Here is a 20085-nt window from a genome sequence, read left to right as displayed (position 1 = left end):
TCAGAGATATCACACTGGGAAGAAGCACACCTTGATACACACCTCAGAAAACACGTGGCTGAGCGCTCCTCTGATCCCCACCATGGAAGGGTAGAGATGTGCTGGTTGCTTTAAATTTTAAACAGCAGTTGCAAAACATTTTTTTTCTTTTCCCTCTTTGTGAGTGACAGACAGAAAAAGCAGGACTGACTGATTGGTTGTTGCTACAGCTGAGAAGGATCTGAGAAGGATCTACCCATAGCAGCACTGTTGCAGCTGGACTTATGATTGGCTGTGGAGGAAAGGAGAAAGGAAAAAGGAAGAGGCACATGTGGGGAGGCAGACATTTTCAGGAGACCGCATGGAGCAAGGGCTCCTGGTATAAAGTCACAGAGTCTCACTCCCTGTGCTGCTAGAGCCCAGGATTACAGCCACTCAAGTGCATGTGTCTCTCAAAGTCTGGAACTGCTGAAAGAGAGAGGATTTCTACTGCTGTCTAATGCTATCTAGAGGACAATCCAGAAACAGTGAGTACTCTGTGATGAAAGGGGATTTTGATATTGCTGCACTTGCTGTTCATCACTGGGGAATGGTCATGAGAAAGCCCGCTCTTTAATTCTCAGAGTGACACAGATCTTGAAAAGCCCAAGCGGCTCAGAATTAGCTATTCGTGCTGCAGATTGATGAGAGAACTCTGTCTCTGTATATTACTGGTGATTGTCTCCTCAAGATTTGTGCTGTGGCTGAAGAGTGTGTTTAGTTCCAAATCCCCACAGAAGCTTGCTGCTCTGAATATACTGAGCAAGTGTCAGTATATCAGGATTTCACCTGTATGGTAAAGATTTGTTGAAGTGTTGTTTTTCTTCTATTGCAATGTTCACTGGAAGATTCTGCTTAAAGGAGAATGTGCTATCCTGCTACCCCTGGAGTACAAATACTCTCCCATGCAGAGAGTGAGCGCTCTTCCATTGATTAAAGGGCCCCAACGTTGAGAGACTTTAAGTTTCATACCACTGGCCAGTGGTTAGGTAGGATATTTCTGCTCTAGATAGTACTGCTATAGCAAATGTCAATAAGCTGCTAAATCTCATTAACAGTTATTGTTTCATGTGTCAATGTCACTCTAGTCAGTGTGATACTAGTCAGTTTTGGAGTCTTTGGCGAGTGAATTGTGACTTCTTACTAACTGTGTTATGCAAAGTGGTATCTGTGTTTTATGTACATTACCTATGTTAAATCAGCTAGTTCTTTTTCAGGGTTTTTCTTCAATAAAACCCATATAAAATATTTTCAGAGTGTCGGAGTGTTCTGGGTAATCGGAGGTGTCACCAGATTCAGGTAAGAGCTGAACCTATATATCTAGCCAAGTTCCAACCAAGGGTGTGCTGCATTTGGGGGCTTGTCCGGGATTATTTAGCTCCACCTACCTGATTTAGCTATACCTAGCTCACCCCAAAGACGTGAAATGGATCCTAAAGCTGTCACTAAGTGGTGCAAGCAGCACAAATCATCCCCAGAGAACTGTCTAGCATTCCTGCTGCCAGGCATGTCATGGACTGATGTGCAGATACAGTTGTGACCAAAATTATTCAACCCCCAATGCTGTAAAGGGGTTTAGGGACTATAGTGTACATTTGGAATTGTATTCAGAATCAAATCCTACAAGGACGTTGTAACTACCCAAATGCAACTAAAATGACATCAATTGTTTATGTAATACAGTAGTAAATGGTTCTTATGTGGTTTCTTCATTGCCACAATTATTCAACCCCTTAAAGACTACCACTCTGAAGAACAGAGGTTCATACAGGTGCTTTCCATCAGGTATTGAAAACACCTGTGGATGTCACCGAGCAGCAATCAAGCATAATAAGCACCAATTAGGCAGCTTTAAAATGACTGTGATACTCAGCTCCTTCTAGACATTTACTGGTGTGGTTACAAACATGGTGAAGGCAAGAGAATGGTCCAGGAAGACAAGAGAAGAGGTGATTTCTCTTCACAGGAAGGGCAATGGCTATAAGAAGATTGCAAAGATGTTAAACATACCAAGAGACACCTTAGGAAGCATCATTCGCAAATTCAAGGCAAAGGGCACTGTTGAAACGCTACCTGGTCGTGGCAGAAAGAAGATGCTGACTTCGACTGCTGTGCGCTACCTGAAGCGTAGAGTGGAGAGAAGTCCCCGTGTGACTGCTGAGGAACTGAGAAAAGATTTGTCAGATGTGGGTACAGAAGTTTCAGCCCAGACAATAAGACGCACACTGCGTAATGAAGGCCTCCGTGCCAGAACTCCCAGGCGTACCCCCTTGCTGTCTCCAAAGAATAAGAAGAGTCGACTGCAGTATGCCAAAAGCCATGTGGACAAACCACAAAAGTTGTGGGATAGTGTTCTGTGGACTGATGAAACAAAATTAGAACTGTTTGGGCCCATGGATCAACGCTATGTTTGGAGGAGGAAGAACAAGGCCTATGATGAAAAGAACACCTTGCCTACTGTGAAGCATGGTGGAGGGTCAATCATGCTTTGGGGCTGTTTTGCTTCTGCAGGTACAGGGAAGCTTCAGCGTGTGCAAGGTACCATGAATTCTCTTCAGTACCAGGAGATATTGGATGGAAACGTGATGCAGTCCGTCACACACCTGAGGCTTGGGAGACGTTGGACCTTTCAACAGGACAATGATCCCAAGCATACCTCCAAGTCCACTAGAGCATGGTTGCAGAGGAAAGGCTGGAACATTTTGGAGTGGCCATCGCAGTCACCAGACTTAAATCCGATTGAGAACCTCTGGTGGGACTTAAAGAAAGCAGTTGCAGTGCGCAAGCCTAAGAATGTGACTGAACTGGAGGCCTTTGCCCATGAAGAATGGGCGAAGATACCCGTAGATCGCTGCAAGACACTTGTGTCAAGCTATGCTTCACGTTTAAAAGCTGTTATAACTGTAAAAGGATGCTGTACTAAGTACTAAGATTGAATGTCACTTGGGGGTTGAATAAAACTGATAATGCTGTGAGCACAGAAAAGACATTTGTGGTTATTTCATTATAACTGTTATGTTATATTTGTCTGACCTACAAGTGCCTCTTTAATGTAAATGTAAGCAAGATGACTGAATGATCAAAAGCAATGTCAAACTGGCCAAAACACTCAATTTCAGTGGGGGTTGAATAATTTTGGTCACAACTGTACGTGAGGTTAGTAAGCTACTACCTGTAGAAGGTCAGGGATTCCTGCTAGATACCATTACTGACCCCGAACGGCATCATACCTAAGCACTATTGGAGTGGAGAGATCCCTTGTCCACGGGGTCACTGCCAACAAGTGTGTCCATCAGTGAAGGAGTTGTGGCAAATGTGATAGTTCCTGAGTTTGAAAATACATCTGTGAGGATGGAGCCTGCCAAAGGGTCAAATATACCTACTAGTGCAAATACGGCTCAGGCTGAAGCTGATTCTTCACCAACTACTGTTGGCTTAGAGGTTTTAAATACCCTCGGGAATCTAGTGGAGAAGTGTTTGACATCTATTCCATTGAATAATAGATCCGAATATCGCAAATTGCGATTCTTCTCTGGAAAGCAACCTACACCAGTGGGAGAATATGATTTTGAGGAATGGATGGAACAGGCCATACAGGTGTTAGATGAATGGGATGTCTCTGAGACACAAAAGAAACAGCGAATCTCTGAAAGTTTAAGGGGAGCAGCTTCAAGGGCAGTGCAAAACCTAAAGCTCAGCCAACCAGACTGTACTGGCCAGGACTACCTCAGTGTTTTACAAGATGTTTTTGGGAAGACTGATAAGATCTCAGATCTTATGTACAAACTTGAACACACATATCAGGCAAAAGGAGAGAAATTGTCTGAGTATATAATGCGCCTGGATGAGATTATACATCAGCTGTTAACAAACAAAAGGTATCAACCCCAACACAGTAGACAAGATCAGAGTTCAGCAGGTTCTACAAGGAGCACAGCCCGTAGACCCTATTATGATCCAGTTGAGGACACGGACAGACAACAAAAACTTAAAATATCCTGAGCTAAACAGAATTGTAAGAGAAGAGGAAGCAAGGTTAGAAGAAAAAAATAAATACTCTGGAACATATTCGGCTGTTGGGGTTGGGTTAGTAAGTGCGACAAATACTCGCTCTGAAATAGCCTCATTGAGGGCTGAGGTGTCCAAGCTGAGGGAAATGATTGCCATGCTGATGTCCTTCAAAGGAGGTGAAGCGGGACAGCCTCAGATCAAGACAAACCCCACTCTAGCTGGAAACAACAAAAACCCTGTAATCTGTTGAAGAATTGTGGTAGTGCAGGCCACTATAGAAGAAGCTGGGCAAGTCCACCTAAATAGATTAGAGACCAAAGGAGAGTAATTCAGAGAGAGTCTCCTTTTTCAAGACAAACCCCAGACAAGTCGAGAGGACAGTCATTTGTGCGACATGGAATCACTGATTGTGGAACTACTGGCCGACCTAGATCAAGAGGGTTACCCAAGGGATCAGTTGGACCTTCACCTGAAGTATCAGTGAACATAGAGGGAGTGTATGGCGGAGCTGTGTTGGATACTGGTGCACAAATCACTATCCTCTACAGGGATTTTTACCAGAAGTACCTGCCACATTTGCCCTTAAAACGAATTGGAAGATTTGGAGATCTGGGCCCTGAGCAATACCAGAGTTCCTTATGATGGATATGTTTCTCTCAAATTAGAGTTCCCTGCTATTGTTGTGGGGTCTGCCGAAACCTTTGAGACTCTGCCCTAGGCCAAAAGAAGATACAGGCACTGCTATCTTAGTAGGGACTAATACAGATTTCATTCGAAGGATGTTGCAGCCACAGCTGAGTCAAAAACACCCTGTATTAAAATCTGTATTCCGTGCTTTACAATGAGAGAAGACTAACACTAAAGAAGAGGTTGGACATGTGTGGTTACCAAACTGGAAGAAACAGGTGATTCCTCCAAGGAGGGTCACCTACTTGAGGGCTAATGTTAAAATATGTGGGAAACCCACTAGTTCCCATTATATGATGGAAATGGATCCAGGAGATTGTGTTAGCAAGATTTCTGATTCTGGATCTACACAGCTCAGCACTGCGGACTCTGAACAAGTACCAGAGGAACCTTTATTGTCTATTCCAGAGACTGAAAATGAGTTTCCCGGGTCTGTACTTTCTTCTACTCCAAGCTCTACAGTTGAAAATAAAGAGCCAAAGCCTCCCAGAGCAGTTAGGCCACCAAAGAGATTTACGTATGACACTTTGGGTCATAGTACACAAGAATCTGTGATCACTGCTCATCGTTCTATTAAAGCACATGACTTTTCAATTAACTATGCAGCCCCTGTATACCTGGTGACACCTCATCCCAGACTCAGTCTTATATTAAGGGAGTTTGTGGGGAAGCTACCCTGCCTGAATGTTGTGTTCAAAGGTGTCACAAAATAAGTCTGCTCCCACCTACCAGACAGGGTAAACTGGTGAAACTGTAGTCTTAGTTTTACTGTAATGTTATGTACTGTTCAGTTAAAATCTGTGTGCTAACATTTTACCTTTGGGGGACCAAATATTTTTGGTGGGGGGAGAGTGTAGAGATGTGCTGGTTGCTTTAAATATTAAACAGCAGTTGCAAAACATTTTTTTTCTTTTCCCTCTTTGTGAGTGACAGACAGGAAAAGCAGGACTGTGCTCTGATTGGTTGTTGCTACAGCTGAGAAGGATCTGAGAAGGATCTACCCATAGCAGCAGTGTTGCAGCTGGACTTATGATTGGCTGTGGAGGAAAGGAGAGAGGAAAAAGGAAGAGGCACATGTGGGGAGGCAGACATTTTCAGGGGACCGCATGGAGCAAGGGCTCCTGGTATAAAGTCACAGAGTCTCGCTCTCTGTGCTGCTAGAGCCCATGGACTGGGCTGGGAGTGTGTAGCAGAGAAATTGTTGCAGGAGGACAGTGTGCAAACTAAGGATTGTCCTGCCTGACACTCAGGATTACAGCCACTCAAGTGCATGTGTCTCTCAAAGTCTGGAGCTGCTGAAAGAGAGAGGATTTCTACTGCTGTCTAATGCTATCTAGAGGACAATCCAGAAACAGTGAGTACTCTGTGATGAAAGGGGATTTTGATATTGCTGCACTTGCTGTTCATCTCTGCAGAATGGTCATGAGAAAGCCTGCTCTCTAATTCTCAGAGTGACACAGATCTTGGAAAGCCCAAGCTGCTCAGAATTAGCTATTCCTGCTGCTGATTGATGAGAGAACTCTGTCACTGTATATTACTGGTGATTGTCTCCTCAAGATTTGTGCTGTGGCTGAAGAGTGTGTTTAGTTCCAAGTCCCCACAGAAGCTTGCTGCTCTAAATATACTGAGCAAGTGTCAGTATATCAGGATTTCACCTTGAAAAAAATTAAATAATCAAATTTATGATTCGGCACTTATATTGATGGCAAGCTTGCAAAATATTTGGTTTTTATGATTAATCATAATTAATATGTTTGAATGGTCTTTGACAAATGGTAGTATTACAATTCTTCAGTTATAGCTGAGACTGAAAGATATGAGTTAAGCTGAGACTAGCTAAACCAGCTGATAGTTGAGTATTCTATATTTAGGCACAGCTGGTTAGAAGTCTCTAGTAATGTCAAGGGTATTAGGAGTGACTCATTATAGACTTACTATTACATAATGTATTTTTAATAGTATCTGTATTTAGTATAATTTATAATATTGATACATATATAGATTAGTGATTATACATTGATATGTTGTAAAGATATGTTCTTAAGTTATATTATCATTTAAATATGAATAGCTGAGGTTACATCATCAGCTTACAGTATTATGTACATCAGCATGTACCTGTCCATCATATATATAGCGTCCCCTGTCTTCTATGATATTGCTTTGCTAGCAGTACTGACTTCCTTACAAGGCCTTAAGAATCTCAAGCTATGACACTCATTCGCTTCATAAAAGGTCCATAAGGGACAGTGGAGAGAGTCTCTCTTGATTTCAGACACACACACACACGTCTGAGAACCTTCTGAGAAGCTGGAACAGGTGCTTGCTTTAAGACAAGCTCGTCACTTCCGTCTATTTCCGGCTTCTTCCCAAAGTCTCGAGAAGGACAAGAAGATGGAAGGTGCACATGGTCAAACAGCCATGACAATAATGGTGACTTTTCTTTAAACTTCTGCTTGATATTTCTACAGTAGTTTTATCTACATGGAACTGTTCATGATACGCTTTACATTGTTATTTTAAGCCATTGTGTGATAAAATAAAATCCCACTTTATTTTTTATTTCAATGGCTCTTCATAATTGCCTCAAGACACTAAAAGTATTATATGTGTCTAAAATCCAACACACCTGTATGGTAAAGATTTGTTGAAGTGTTGTTTTTCTTCTATTGCAATGTTCACTGGAAGATTCTGCTTAAAGGAGACTGTGCTATCCTGCTACCCCTGGAGTACAAATACTCTCCCATGCAGAGAGTGAGCGCTCTTCCATTGATTAAACGGCCCCAACGTTGAGAGACTGTAAGTTTCATCCCACTGGCCAGTGGTTAGGTAGGACATTTCTGCTCTAGATAGTACTGCTATAGCAAATGTCAATAAGCTGCTACACCTCATTAACAGTTATTGTTTCATGTGTCAATGTCACTCTCATATGTCACTCTAGTCAGTGTGATACTAGTCAGTTTTGGAATCTTTGGCGAGTGAATTGTGACTTCTTACTGTGTTATGCAAAGTGGTATCTGTGTTTTATGTACATTACCTGTGTTAAATCATCTAGTTCTTTTTCAGGGTTTGTTTTCTTCATATAAAATATTCTCAGAGTGTCGAAGTGTTCTGGGTATAATCGGAGGTGTCACCAGATTCAGGTGAGAGCTGAACCTATATATCTAGCCAAGTTCCACCCAAGGGTGTGCTACAGAAGATACACTCTACAAGGAGATCAGAGATCACCAAAGACTTCAAAGTTGTGTCCGGCCTCCTCTGCTAGGAGAGAAGAGGGGGAGTCACTGCTGGTTGGGTCCCTCTAGCAGTGTAGTCTGATCTGCCCTGACCTTCATCAGAAGCTTCCATGGAGGACATCATGGTGAGAGAGAAGGTGGGGGGTCAGTGCTGGTTGGGTCCCTCTACCCGTGTAGTCTGATCGCCCCTGACCTTCAGCAGAATCTTTCATGGAGGACATCATGGTGAGAGAGAAGGAGGGGGGGGGGGTCACCACAAGTTGGGTCAATCCAGCAGTGTAGTCTGATCTCCCCTGACCTTCAGCAGAAGCTTCCATGGAGGACATCATGGTGAGAGAGAAGGTGGGGGGTCAGTGCTGGTTGGGTCCCTCTACCCGTGTAGTCTGATTGCCCCTGACCTTCAGCAGAATCTTTCATGGAGGACATCATGGTGAGAGAGAAGGAGGGGGGTCACAAGTTGGGTCAATCCAGCAGTGTAGTCTGATCTCCCCTGACCTTCAGCAGAAGCTTCCATGGAGGACATCATGGTGAGAGAAAAGGAGGGGGGGTCACTGCTGGTTGGGTCCCTCTAGCCATGTAGCCTGATCTCCCCTGACCTTCAGCAGAAGCTTCCATGGAAGACATCATGGTGAGAGAGAAAGAGGGGGGTCACTGCTGGTTGGGTCCCTCTAGCAGTGTAATCTGATCTCCCCTGACCTTCAGCAGAAGCTTCCATGGAGGACATCATGATGAGAGAGAAGGAGGGGGGGGGGGGGTCACTGCTGGTTGGGTCCCTCACGGAGGAAGATGTCATGCTGTTGTGCCAACATTTTCTTCACCATAAAGTATTGAAAAGCATCTTGAGTGGACATTCTTTTATTCTGGGAAAACCATCCTTCGCCCGGGAATATGTGAGTGCTGTGTACTGGCTGGGGAGGTGGGGAGACCCACCTCCCCAGCCAGGCTGTACAGGCTGATCTGTCCTAATATTGGGGTGGGGGTGTGGATTGTTTGGTGTTATGTGGTTGCATCCCATTGTTCTATTGTGTGTCTTGCTTGGGAGCAAGCTATTATGGGATGTATGTGTTTGTGTATTGGCTTGGTGGGGGGGGTGTCTCCAGCAGCCCTCCCTCTTGATGGGACTCCCTCCTTGGTGTGTCTTGTTGCTAAGTGTAGATTGCCCCGCCCTGTGTCATTATGCAGGGAGGGGGGATTTGTCCCGAGTGTATAAAAAGCCAGTTCGAGTTTCAAATAAAGAGTTCCATGTTTATATAGACTGGTGTCGTCTAGTCTTGTATGGTCAGCGGTGGTGTCCGTGGATGGTGTTCAGACAGGGAAGCGGGAGTCTAACGGAAGTACCCAAGTGCAGTCGGGGTCCGGTTCTGTTACAGTTATATACATGTCTGTTTGGAGACCCCCTGATATAGGAGACGAAATGCTTTTGGAATTAATTAGGTCCTCCTTCATGAAGTTCCTATAACCAATCGTGTTCTTTGCATCAACATCGGCCTTATTAAAAAAAATATATATATGAAACATAAAGGTAATCTAATTAATGATCCAAATTCAATCCCTCCATATAAAGGATCTAATAAAAAGGATAAAATAAAAAATATACATGTTATATTTAAATAAAGTACAAGTTTGAGTATGTGCCTGAAGGGGTTAGGACAGGTTCTTGAATTGATGTGAACCCCCTTTCGCTCCCTACATTCAACCAGACCTTTTTTTTTTGCTATTTTCACTTTGTTTCTGACAATTTTTTTTTTTCTTACAGCTTTGAATGCTCATTAAATTGACCCCGCTCCCCTACCCCCACCACAAACTATACATTTTGGGAAAAACTCTGGACCAATAAAAAAAAAATCTCACGTCAGCTGTGCAAATGTTCGTCAAAACAATTTTTTTTCCATAAAAGATACACTGAAATAATATATACACGCAAACACAAAAAAAAACCTTATTAAATAATACAGATAAAACGATCGAGTTCATAAATAACGAATATTATGGCCGCAGATTTTACCCCTTCCAGATACAGAAAGGGATTGAGGACGCAGAGTCCTCAGTCTCCTCCTCCTCTGCTGTCTTGCATTCACTACTAAGCACCCAGTGCTGGGACAAGGTCATCTAGTGCCCGGGACAAAGATGCCAACCAAAGTGCGCCTCCCCCTTTCCAAGATGTATGAATATCATGTGTCAGGAAAAATCCCCTCTCTCCCCCCCCCACTAACTGGCATGCTTAGCCTTGCATAATTCCCTTTGCAAGACAAAATTCTCCCCAAACAAAAATCTCCCCCCAGTACAAATTCCCCCCACAACAAATCTTTCCCAACCATTCCCAATCTCAGTTCAAGAGTTCAAGTCCTCTCTCTCTAAATCTCCCCTGCTAGCACAACTTTCCCCCCAAAAGCACCCTCTTATCACACATCCTCACCCCTCAAATTTCCTCTTCTAGCACAAATCCTCCCCTACCCAAACTTACCTTCCTAACACGATCCCCAAAATCCCCCCTCCTAGCACAAATCCTGTCCCCTTTATCCCCCTATCACAAATCCCCCCTCCTCGCACATATCCTGTCCCCTCCATCCCCCTATCACAAATCCCCCTCCTATCACAAATCCTGTTCCCTCCATCCCCCTATCACAAACCCCCCCAATCCCCCCTCCTAGCACAAATCCTGTTCCCTCCATCCCCCTATCACAACCTCCCCCAATCCCCCCTCTTAGCACAAATTCTGTTCCCTCCATACCCCTATCACAAATCCCCCCTCCTAGCACAAATCATGTTCCCTCTATCCCCCTATCACAAACCCCCCCAATCCCCCCTCTTAGCACAAATCCTGTTCCCTTCATCCCACTATCACAAACCCCCCAAATCCGCCCTCCTAGCACAAATCATGTTCCCACCATCCCCCTATAACAAACCCCCCCTTCTATCACAAATCATGTTCCCTCCATACCCCTATCACAAACCCACCAAATACCCCCTCCTAGCACAAATCCTGTTCCCTCCATCCCCCTATCACAAATACCCCCTCCTAGCACAAATCCTGCTCCCTCCATCCCCCTATCACAAACCCCTCAAATCCCCCGTCCTTGTTCCCTCCATCACCCGATCACAAATGCCCCCCCCAGCACAAATCCTGTTCCCTCCATCCCCCTATCACAAACCCACCAAATCCCGCCTCCTAGCACAAATTCTGTTCCATCCATCCCCCTATCACAAACCCCCCAAATCCCCATCCTATCACAAATCCTGTTCCCTCCATCCCCCTATCACAAACCCACCAAATCCTCCCTCCTAGCACAAATCCTGTTCCTCCATCCCCCTATAACAAACCCACCAAATCCCCCCTCCTAGCACATTTTCCCTGTTTCCCCTCCTAGAACAAGTCATATCCCCATTCCCCCCCCCAGCACAAATTCTCACCAAATCTCCTGTCCTAGAACAAATCTTACCCCCACCCCCCAAATTTCCCCTCCCTGCTCAAATCCTCACTTCCAAATTTTCCCTCCTAGCAAAGTACCCCTCCAATCATCCCTACTAGAACAAATTCTTTCTGCCCCCCCCAAATCCCCCTAACACCCCCCCCCATCCAAATTCTTTGCTGGGAGGGGATGCTAAAGTCTCGATCTGACATTCTCAATTCAACATCGCTGTAGTAACAGGAGTGTGAAGCTAGATGGGAGAGAGCACAGCATACCTCCTGATATGACTTCTCTCATCCAGGGCTAAGGGGAGTGATGCCGCTGTCACTAGGGGGCCCCTCCCCCACTCCATATGTTACTGTTGCCAGGGACAGCAGCCTATTCTGCCCTCCCTTCCCCTCTGGTCCTGGCCCTGCTGACCATTTCAGTGTTCAATCACCTAGGGAAGAGACAGAAAACACGCCATTCATGTTTACTGATCCCTTCAGACATGAACGAACACCATACTGATCAGCACTGAGTGCATCCATGTTCATTCAAAAGTACTCAGTACTGAGCACTCCTGTGTTCATTCACATAGGGAAGAGACAGAAATCACGCCATTTATGTTTACCGATCCCTTCACACATGAACGAACACCAGACTGATCAGCACTGAGTGCATCCCTGTTCAATCACAAGTACTCAGTACTGAGCACTCCTGTGTTCATTCACAAAGGGAAGAGATAGCAAACACGCCATTCATGTTTACTGATCCCTTCACACATGAACGAACACCAGACTGATCAGCACTGACTGCATCCATGTTCAATCACAAGTACTCAGTACTGAGCACTTCTGTGTTCATTCACAAAGGGAAGAGATAGAAAAACACACCATTCATGTTTACCGATCCATTCAGACATGAACAAACACCAGACTGATCAGCACTGAGTGCATCCATGTTCAATCACAAGTACTCAGTACTGAGCACTTCTGTGTTCATTCACATAGGGAAGAGATAGAAAACACACCATTCATGTTTACTGATCCCTTCACACATGGACGAACACTACTCTGATCAGCACAGAATGCATCCATGTTCAATCACAAGTACTCAGTACTGAGCACTGCTGTGTTCATTCACAAAGGAAAGAGATAGCAAACACACCATTCATGTTTACCAATCCCTTCAGACATGAATGAACACCAGACTGCTCAGCACTGAGAGCATCCATGTTCAATCACAAGTACTCAGTACTGAGCACTTCTGTGTTCATTCATAAAGGGAAGAGATAGCAAAACACGCCATTAATGTTTACCGATCCCTTCAGACATGAACGAACACCAGACTGATCAGCACTGAGTGCATTCATGTTCAATCACAAGTACTCAGTACTGATCATTCCTGTGTTCATTCACATAGGGAAGAGATAGCAAAACACACCATTCATGTTTACCGATCCCTTCAGACATGAACGAACACCAGACTGATCAGCACTGAGTGCATCCCTATTCAATCACAAGTACTCAGTACTGAGCACTCCTGTGTTCATTCACAAAGGGAAGAGACAACAAACACGCCATTCATGTTTACCGATCCCTTCAGACATGAATGAACACCAGACTGATCAGCACTGAGTGCATCCACTGTGCGAAATATGATTCATATAGAAGACATTTCCCGCACTCGAGACACTAATACACCTTGAGGGTCGTGTGGGATTTTTGATGAATTGAAAGATGAGCCTTGTGTAATAAACATTTCCCACACTCAAGTAACAAATACTGTTTCTCCCCTCTGTAAAATGGTTGATGTTCAAAAAGGCTGTACGTCTGTAAGGAACATTTCCCGCACTAAGGGCTGGAATATGTCTTCTTGCCTGTGTGAGTCCTCTGATGTCTGGAAAGACTGGACTTTTCAGAAAAACATCTCCCGCACTCAGTACAAGAATACGGCTTCTCACCCGTGTGACATCGATGATGTTCATCAAGATAAGACTTCCGTGAAAAACATTTCCCGCACTCAGGACAGGAATACGGCTTCTCGCCCGTGTGAGTCCTTTGATGTGTGTTAAGATGCGCCTTCTGTGAAAAATATCTCCCGCACTCAGGGCAGGAATACGGCTTCTCCCCCGTGTGACATCTTTGATGTTCAGAAAGATAAGACTTCCGTGAAAAGCATTTCCCGCACTCGGGGCAGGAATGTGTCTTCTCGTCTGTGTGACTCCTTTTATGTCTGTAAAAACTGGACTTGTCTGAAAACCCTTTCCCGCACTCGGGACAAGAATACGGCTTCTCACCCATGTGAGATCTTTGATGTGCAACAAGGTCTGATTTCAACGCCAAACATTTCCTGCACTCACAGCAGAAATGGGGTTTCTCACTTGTGCAAGAAATGTGACACCCAACAAGGTCTGAATTCCATAAATGACATTTCCCGCACTCTGGACAGGAATGAAGCTTTTCACCCGTGTGAGATCTGTAATGTATGATCATATCTGATTTATGAAGAAAACATTTCCCACATGCAGGACAGGAATGAAGCTCCTCAGATGTGTGAGATCTCTGATGTATAGAAAGACTTACTCCTGAACTAAGCCTTTCCCCCCATTCAGGACAGGAAACTGTATCTACCCCCTGAACCCCAGCCCCATCCCCCACAGTATGAGGTTGGCCCGTGTCAGAGGGATTCCATGGTCCATCCACACTGGGAAGTCCACCATCCATAGTGGAGCTCATTGTCTTTTCTCCGGCACAATCTCCTGGGATGTCCTCATCTTCTATTTTACAACCTGGAGATAAAGTGAGACGATCCTTTGAGGGTTTCTCCATGGCGGGCCCTGGAAAAATAGAAAAACATCATCAATAGATAGGAGAGGGTTAGTTCACTTCCATCAAGATTCCATCTGGATCAGGGAGATAGGAGGGAGCAGATGTTCTCTGTGGATGTCCCAACTAGCTGGGACTCCTCCCCTCTTCAAAGGGCATTTGGTCCTCCCAGATCACTTCTACATTTACACCTCCTTGTCAGAGGAGCAAAAACCAATGGGGGCTGGGAGGTGTAGGTTCAAAGTTCAGACTTGCAGACATTTTACCAGAGAATATGTGATCATAGGAATAGGCTTCTAGTGATATGAATGGATTTAGTGTTGATGACCCTATAATCTTAAAACAACAGAGTGCAGCGCTTAGAGAAATACGTGGTGCAAAGTAAAAGAGTCAATAAAGTAATAAGTATCCACAATGATTCACTGGAGAAATGCGAATTCCCACGGCCTCCACTCTGTCAAATAACAGAAATGCGCACTCACCGGAAACGCATGGGTTATGCGCATGTGTGATCATGCATCACAGGCAATGGGTACATCAGAGGTTAGGTAGCCAGGCATCTCCCTCACGGTGGGTCATCACAGACTCTTTAGTCAGGTCCAGGGGTCCCCTTAAGGTCAGCCAGGTGCTCCATACAAAAAACCTCCTCTCAGGGTGGCAAAGTGCTTTCTCTGTGGGGATGATAGCTCCACGCAGGAGCCCCAGGAAACAGATGTCAGAGATAGTGTAGTACTTCCAAAAGGTAATTTTTATTCATAAAAACAGCAGGACAGTGTGCATACTAAACATCATGTGAGAATGTAAACATGCAGCAGTACTGACTCCAGTAGTGATGGCCGCCGGGCCTCCTCGTGGCTCCGGCGGTGGAATGACGTCACGCTCTGCACAGCTCCTCCTTAGGCCTTTCTTGCTACAGGCACATCATCAGAGGGGAGGCTGTACAGAAGCGTGACCGACGTCAGTGCCAAAAATAGGGAAGTCGGCACATGCGCAGTTAGCCGCGGCCATTTTCCCGAGGAAAGCGGGTACTGCGCATGCGCGAGCACGGCAGCGCCATTTTGCCGTGGATCCGCGATCTAGCACATAGCAAGGAGGAGACAGAGAAGTCTCATTACACAAATTTCCAGTACCGATTACCGACTATGCCGCAGACCCCAGGGAATTATTGCAAACACTAAATTCCTAAATGAAGTGATAGTGCAAAATAAATAACAGTAACCGTGCGCATAATAATCTATGGGGTACAAAGATCCCCTCAGTGAATGGCATATAATTATAGTAACGGACCACGGCAAGATGAAAGAATACGAATACATAAATATCACAAAATTATATTAAGTCATAAGAAGACTTGAATAAAAGCACACATAAAATAAAGAGATAAAACTTAACAGTGAGTAGCATATCTGGTATTGTACTGCCAGACCATATCAAGGTGAGTATTGTAAATATATATGTCCCAAAAATACATGATAAATAAATACAGGGATCTTTGTACCCCATAGATTATTATGCGCACGGTTACTGTTATTTATTTTGCACTATCACTTCATTTAGGAATTTAGTGTTTGCAATAATTCCCTGGGGTCTGCGGCATAGTCGGTAATCGGTACTGGAAATTTGTGTAATGAGACTTCTCTATCTCCTCCTTGCTATGTGCTAGATCGCGGATCCATGGCAAAATGGCGCTGCCGTGCTCGCGCATGCGCAGTACCCGCTTTCCTCGGGAAAATGGCCGTGGCTAACTGCGCATGTGCCGACTTCCCTATTTTTGGCACTGACGTCGGTCACGCTTCTGTACAGCCTCCCCTCTGATGATGTGCCTGTAGCAAGAAAGGCCTAAGGAGGAGCTGTGCAGAGCGTGACGTCATTCCACCGCCGGAGCCACGAGGAGGCCCGGCGGCCATCACTACTGGGGTCAGTACTGCTGCATGTTTACATTCTCACATGATGTTTAGTATGCACACTGTCCTGCTGTTTTTATGAATAAAAATTACCTTTTGGAAGTACTACACTATCTCTGGCATTTGTTTTCTGGGGTTCCTGCGTGGAGCTATCATCCCCACAGAGAAAGCACTTTGCCACCCTGAGAGGAGGTTTTTTGTATGGAGCACCTGGCTGACCTTAAGGGGACCCCTGGACCTGACTAAAGAGTCTGTGATGACCCACCGTGAGGGAGATGCCTGGCTACCTAACCTCTGATGTACCCATTGCCTGTGATGCATGATCACACATGCGCATAACCCATGCGTTTCCGGTGAGTGCGCATTTCTGTTATTTGACAGAGTGGAGGCCGTGGGAATTCGCATTTCTCCAGTGAATCATTGTGGATACTTGATTATTACTTTATTGACTCTTTTACTTTGCACCACGTATTTCTCTAAGCGCTGCACTCTGTTGTTTTAAGATTATATTGTTATTTTTGAGGCATTGTGGTTGCCTGAAGTGTTCTAGCTGCTGATATTTATGAGAGCGCTCAATATCCTTTATATTAGTGTTGATGACCCACCTGTGCTGATCTCTGTAGAAGTGTCCTCCTCTATAAATGTCCCCGTTATTCCAGCCTCGTCCATAGACTGCTGATCATCCCTCACATACGCCTCTTCTTCTGATTTCACCTCAACTTTTATATCTATCAGATCTTCACCCTAAACCAAGAGAATAACATCTGTAAAATATAATCTAAGGCCACAAATCTCCAAAAGTCACTAGTTCTAGATGTTCCAGCCCACCTACCTGATGATGGTGAGGGATGGTGTGACCTTCCAGTGTGTAATCCCAGGAATACAGAGGACGGGGACATCTCTCTGGTGGGTTCAAAGGACTGGATCCATCTACCTGATGATGGTGAGGGATGGTGTAACCTTCCTGTGTGGAATCCCAGGAATACAGAGGATGCGGACATCTCTCTGGTTTGTTCCCATGACTGGATCCATCTACCTGATGATGGTGAGGGATGGTGTGACCTTCCTGTGTGGAATCCCGGGAATTCAGAGGACAGGGACATCTCTCTGGTGGGTTCCCATGACTGGATCCATCTACCTGATGATGGTGAGGAATGGTGTGACCTTCCTGTGTGGAATCCCTGGAATTCAGAGGACGGGGACATCTCTCTGGTGGGTTCCCATGACTGGATCCATCTGTAGGAACCACACACACTGACTGAATCCATTGTTTCTATGTGTTTATCAGATGATGGGGGATCTAGGTGGATCCTCCGTACTGCTCTCTCCTTTACAATAAAGTCTCCTCTTACCTGGTGATGTGAGGGGCGGCTGATTGTCCATCATGACGTCCTTGTAGAGGTCCTTGTGTCCTTCTAAATACTCCCACTCCTCCATGGAGAAATAGACAGTGACACCCTGACACCTTATAGGAACCTGACACACACAATGATACAGTCACCATCCAGACACATCCCTTGTCTGTTACTGGAGAATGTCCCAGAATTCCCGGCACCGCTCACCTCTCCAGTCAGCAGCTCCATCATCTTCTTGGTGACTTCTAGAATCTTCTCCATGTTGTGTCTCTCAGGGTTTAGGGAGTCACATGGAGGCACTGTGATGCTCATATGATCACCTGACTTCAGAAGAGGAAAGCTCTGTATTGGAGAACCAATAGGAATATCATGTTAGACTCCCAGAATCCTCCTCACCTCTCCGGTCAGGTCTGTGTTTTATTAATAGAGATGAGAGTGATGTCATGTGACCTCCCAGAATCCTCCTCACCTCTCCGGTCAGGTCTGTGTTTTATGAATAGAGATGAAAGTGATGTCATGTGACCTCCCAGAATCCTCCTCACCTCTCCGGTCAGCAGGTAGATGATCTCCAGGCTGAGGTTTAGTATCCTCTCAGTCATGGGACTCCGGTCCTCCTCCATCCTCATTGATGTGGTCATGTGATGTATGTGGGTTCCTCTGTAGATGGATAGCGGAGAATTATCTGGACTGTATTGGTTATACAATATTAGGATTGGGATATAAGGGCTTAATAGCTGGGCTGCCCCTGGAGGGAATTGGCACATGTAGATGGATCGGGCTGAGACAGGAAGGTTTCAGCTCGCACCGAAACACAGTGCTGTATATGGAGCCTCCGCTACATTCAGGTTACAGCCTCAGATGTTAGTGAGGGACATTGTGGAGGAAGAAGACAAGTGTGACGATGGAGGAAGAGTACGGACGTGATGGTGGAGGAAGAGGACGGAAGTGACGGTGGAGGAAGAGGATGGGCGTGACGATAGAGGAAGAGGACGGGCGTGACGATAGAGGAAGAGGACGGGCGTGACAATGGAGGAAGAGGACGGGCGTGACAATGGAGGAAGAGGACGGGCGTGACAATGGAGGAAGAGGACAAGCGTGACGGTGGAGGAAGAGGACGGACGTGACGGTGGAGGAAGAGGACGGACGTGACGGTGGAGGAAGAGGATGGACGTACCGATGGAGGAAGAGGACAAGCGTGACGATGGAGGAAGAGGACGGCCGTGACGGTGGAGAAAGAGGACGGACGTGATGATGGAGGAAGAGGACGGACGTGACGGTGGAGGAAGAGGACTGACGTGACGATGGAGGAAGAGGACTGACGTGACGATGGAGGAAGAGGACGGCATGATGGTGGAGGAAGAGGACGGATGTAACGATGGAGGAAGAGGACGGATGTGACGATGGAGGAAGAGGACGGATGTGATGATGGAGGAAGAGGACGGATGTGATGATGGAGGAAGAGGACGGATGGGACAAGAAGGAAGAGGACGGGCATAACGATGGAGGAAGAGGACGGGCGTGACGATGGAGGAAGAGGACAGGTGTGATGATGGAGGAAGAGGACAGACGTGATGATGGAGGAAGAGGACAGACGTGACAGTGGAGGAAGAGGACAGACGTGACGATGGAGGAAGAGGACGGACGTGACGGGGAGGGTTACTGGATGTAAATATAAAATCAGATCTTATTACCTCCTCTGCTGCCACTTCCAGCAATGTCTCCTCTCTACTTCCTCCCCTCTCACCCGGAACTTCCTGTCTGTACCTGACATCACTTCCTGTCTTCCATACAGACTTCTTGTCTGGGTAGACATGGGATCACCTTGTGGAGCTCAGAGGAACTGACACTTCTGAAATGACCGTAATATCTCGGTGGACCCTTTACTGAGTAAAATTTGGGGAGGAGAAAGATAAGAAAGGTTGGGGTAAAACTACTTGCCTTTCGGGGGATCAGGAAGGAATGTTTTCTTCTGAAGGAGCAAATTGGATCGTGCTTTGCTGGGTTTTTTGCTTTCCTCTGGATCAACTGCGGGTGTAGGATTATAACTTTTTTTTTTTTAATGGTTGAACTGTATGTACATTTGTTTTTTTTTACCCAGACTAACTATGTAACTATATACTAGAACAGCCATTCTCAAGCAGGGTTCCGTAGAACTTTTAGGGTTCCTCCAGAGGTAACTAGGTTGTTCCTTGAGCTTTGGCTGACTGACCTCCCATCTGATGGTGCCTACATAGTTCTGGAAATAATGGCACTTGGGAAAGCCAGCAGCCAATTATCTTTTCACCTTTCTAAGGGTTTCATTCTTTCTACTGACCGCCAATGCAAGGGACATTTTTCCCACTGACCCCCCCCCAATGAATTAGGTTTAGAAAGGGTTCCCCGAGACATGAAAATTATTTAAGGGGTTCTTCTCCAGTAATAAGGTTGGGAAAGGCTGTACTAGACGGTGAGAGAAAGAGACAGCTAAGTCACTGAACAAGATAAGGGGAAGTAACAAGAATGGGAGAGAAAGAAGACATAGGAGAAAAAAAGAAAGATGCTCCTCTCCAAGCCGGGACAGGACAACCACATCTTCTAGAACCAGAAGATTTTGAGGGTCTCCGATGTATGTTGATATCCGGGGGCCTACAAAAACTCATGCCAATAGAACTACT

At 45.5% G+C, this 20085-nt stretch overlaps 2 protein-coding genes across 2 annotated transcripts in view; one reads left to right on the top strand and one right to left on the bottom strand.

Moving 5' to 3' along the window:
* Nucleotides 1–20085, top strand: part of LOC149464993 (uncharacterized) — a 374728-nt gene that overhangs the window by 61948 nt on the left and 292695 nt on the right. The gene's annotated exons all lie outside the window — the stretch shown is intronic.
* LOC149465002 (uncharacterized) lies at nt 17138–19787 on the bottom strand. Its single transcript, XM_089673735.1, has 2 exons — nt 17974–19787; nt 17138–17773 (listed from the first exon to the last, which is right to left on the bottom strand). Exons 1-2 carry the CDS (start codon nt 18193–18195, stop codon nt 17543–17545), a joined length of 453 nt encoding a protein of 150 aa, XP_089529861.1. The 5' UTR covers nt 18196–19787; the 3' UTR covers nt 17138–17542.

Source organism: Staurois parvus, unplaced genomic scaffold (assembly GCF_062004578.1).
Source record: "Staurois parvus isolate SC_StPar_1 unplaced genomic scaffold, SC_StPar_1.0 ptg000144l, whole genome shotgun sequence".
In the NCBI taxonomy this organism is placed as follows: Eukaryota; Metazoa; Chordata; class Amphibia; order Anura; family Ranidae; genus Staurois; species Staurois parvus.
Note: the sequence above shows the minus strand (reverse complement) of the source record. Positions and strands in the feature narration are given on the sequence as shown.

Bases quoted from the DNA above. Each gene is read 5' to 3' on its own strand.
- LOC149465002 (XM_089673735.1), bottom strand. From the start codon at position 18,195: ATGTGCCAATTCCCTCCAGGGGCAGCCCAGCTATTAAGCCCTTATATC. The intron at 17,774-17,973 runs GTGAGGAGGATT...TCTCCAATACAG, and splicing joins TCTACCTGCTGACCGGAGAG to AGCTTTCCTCTTCTGAAGTC.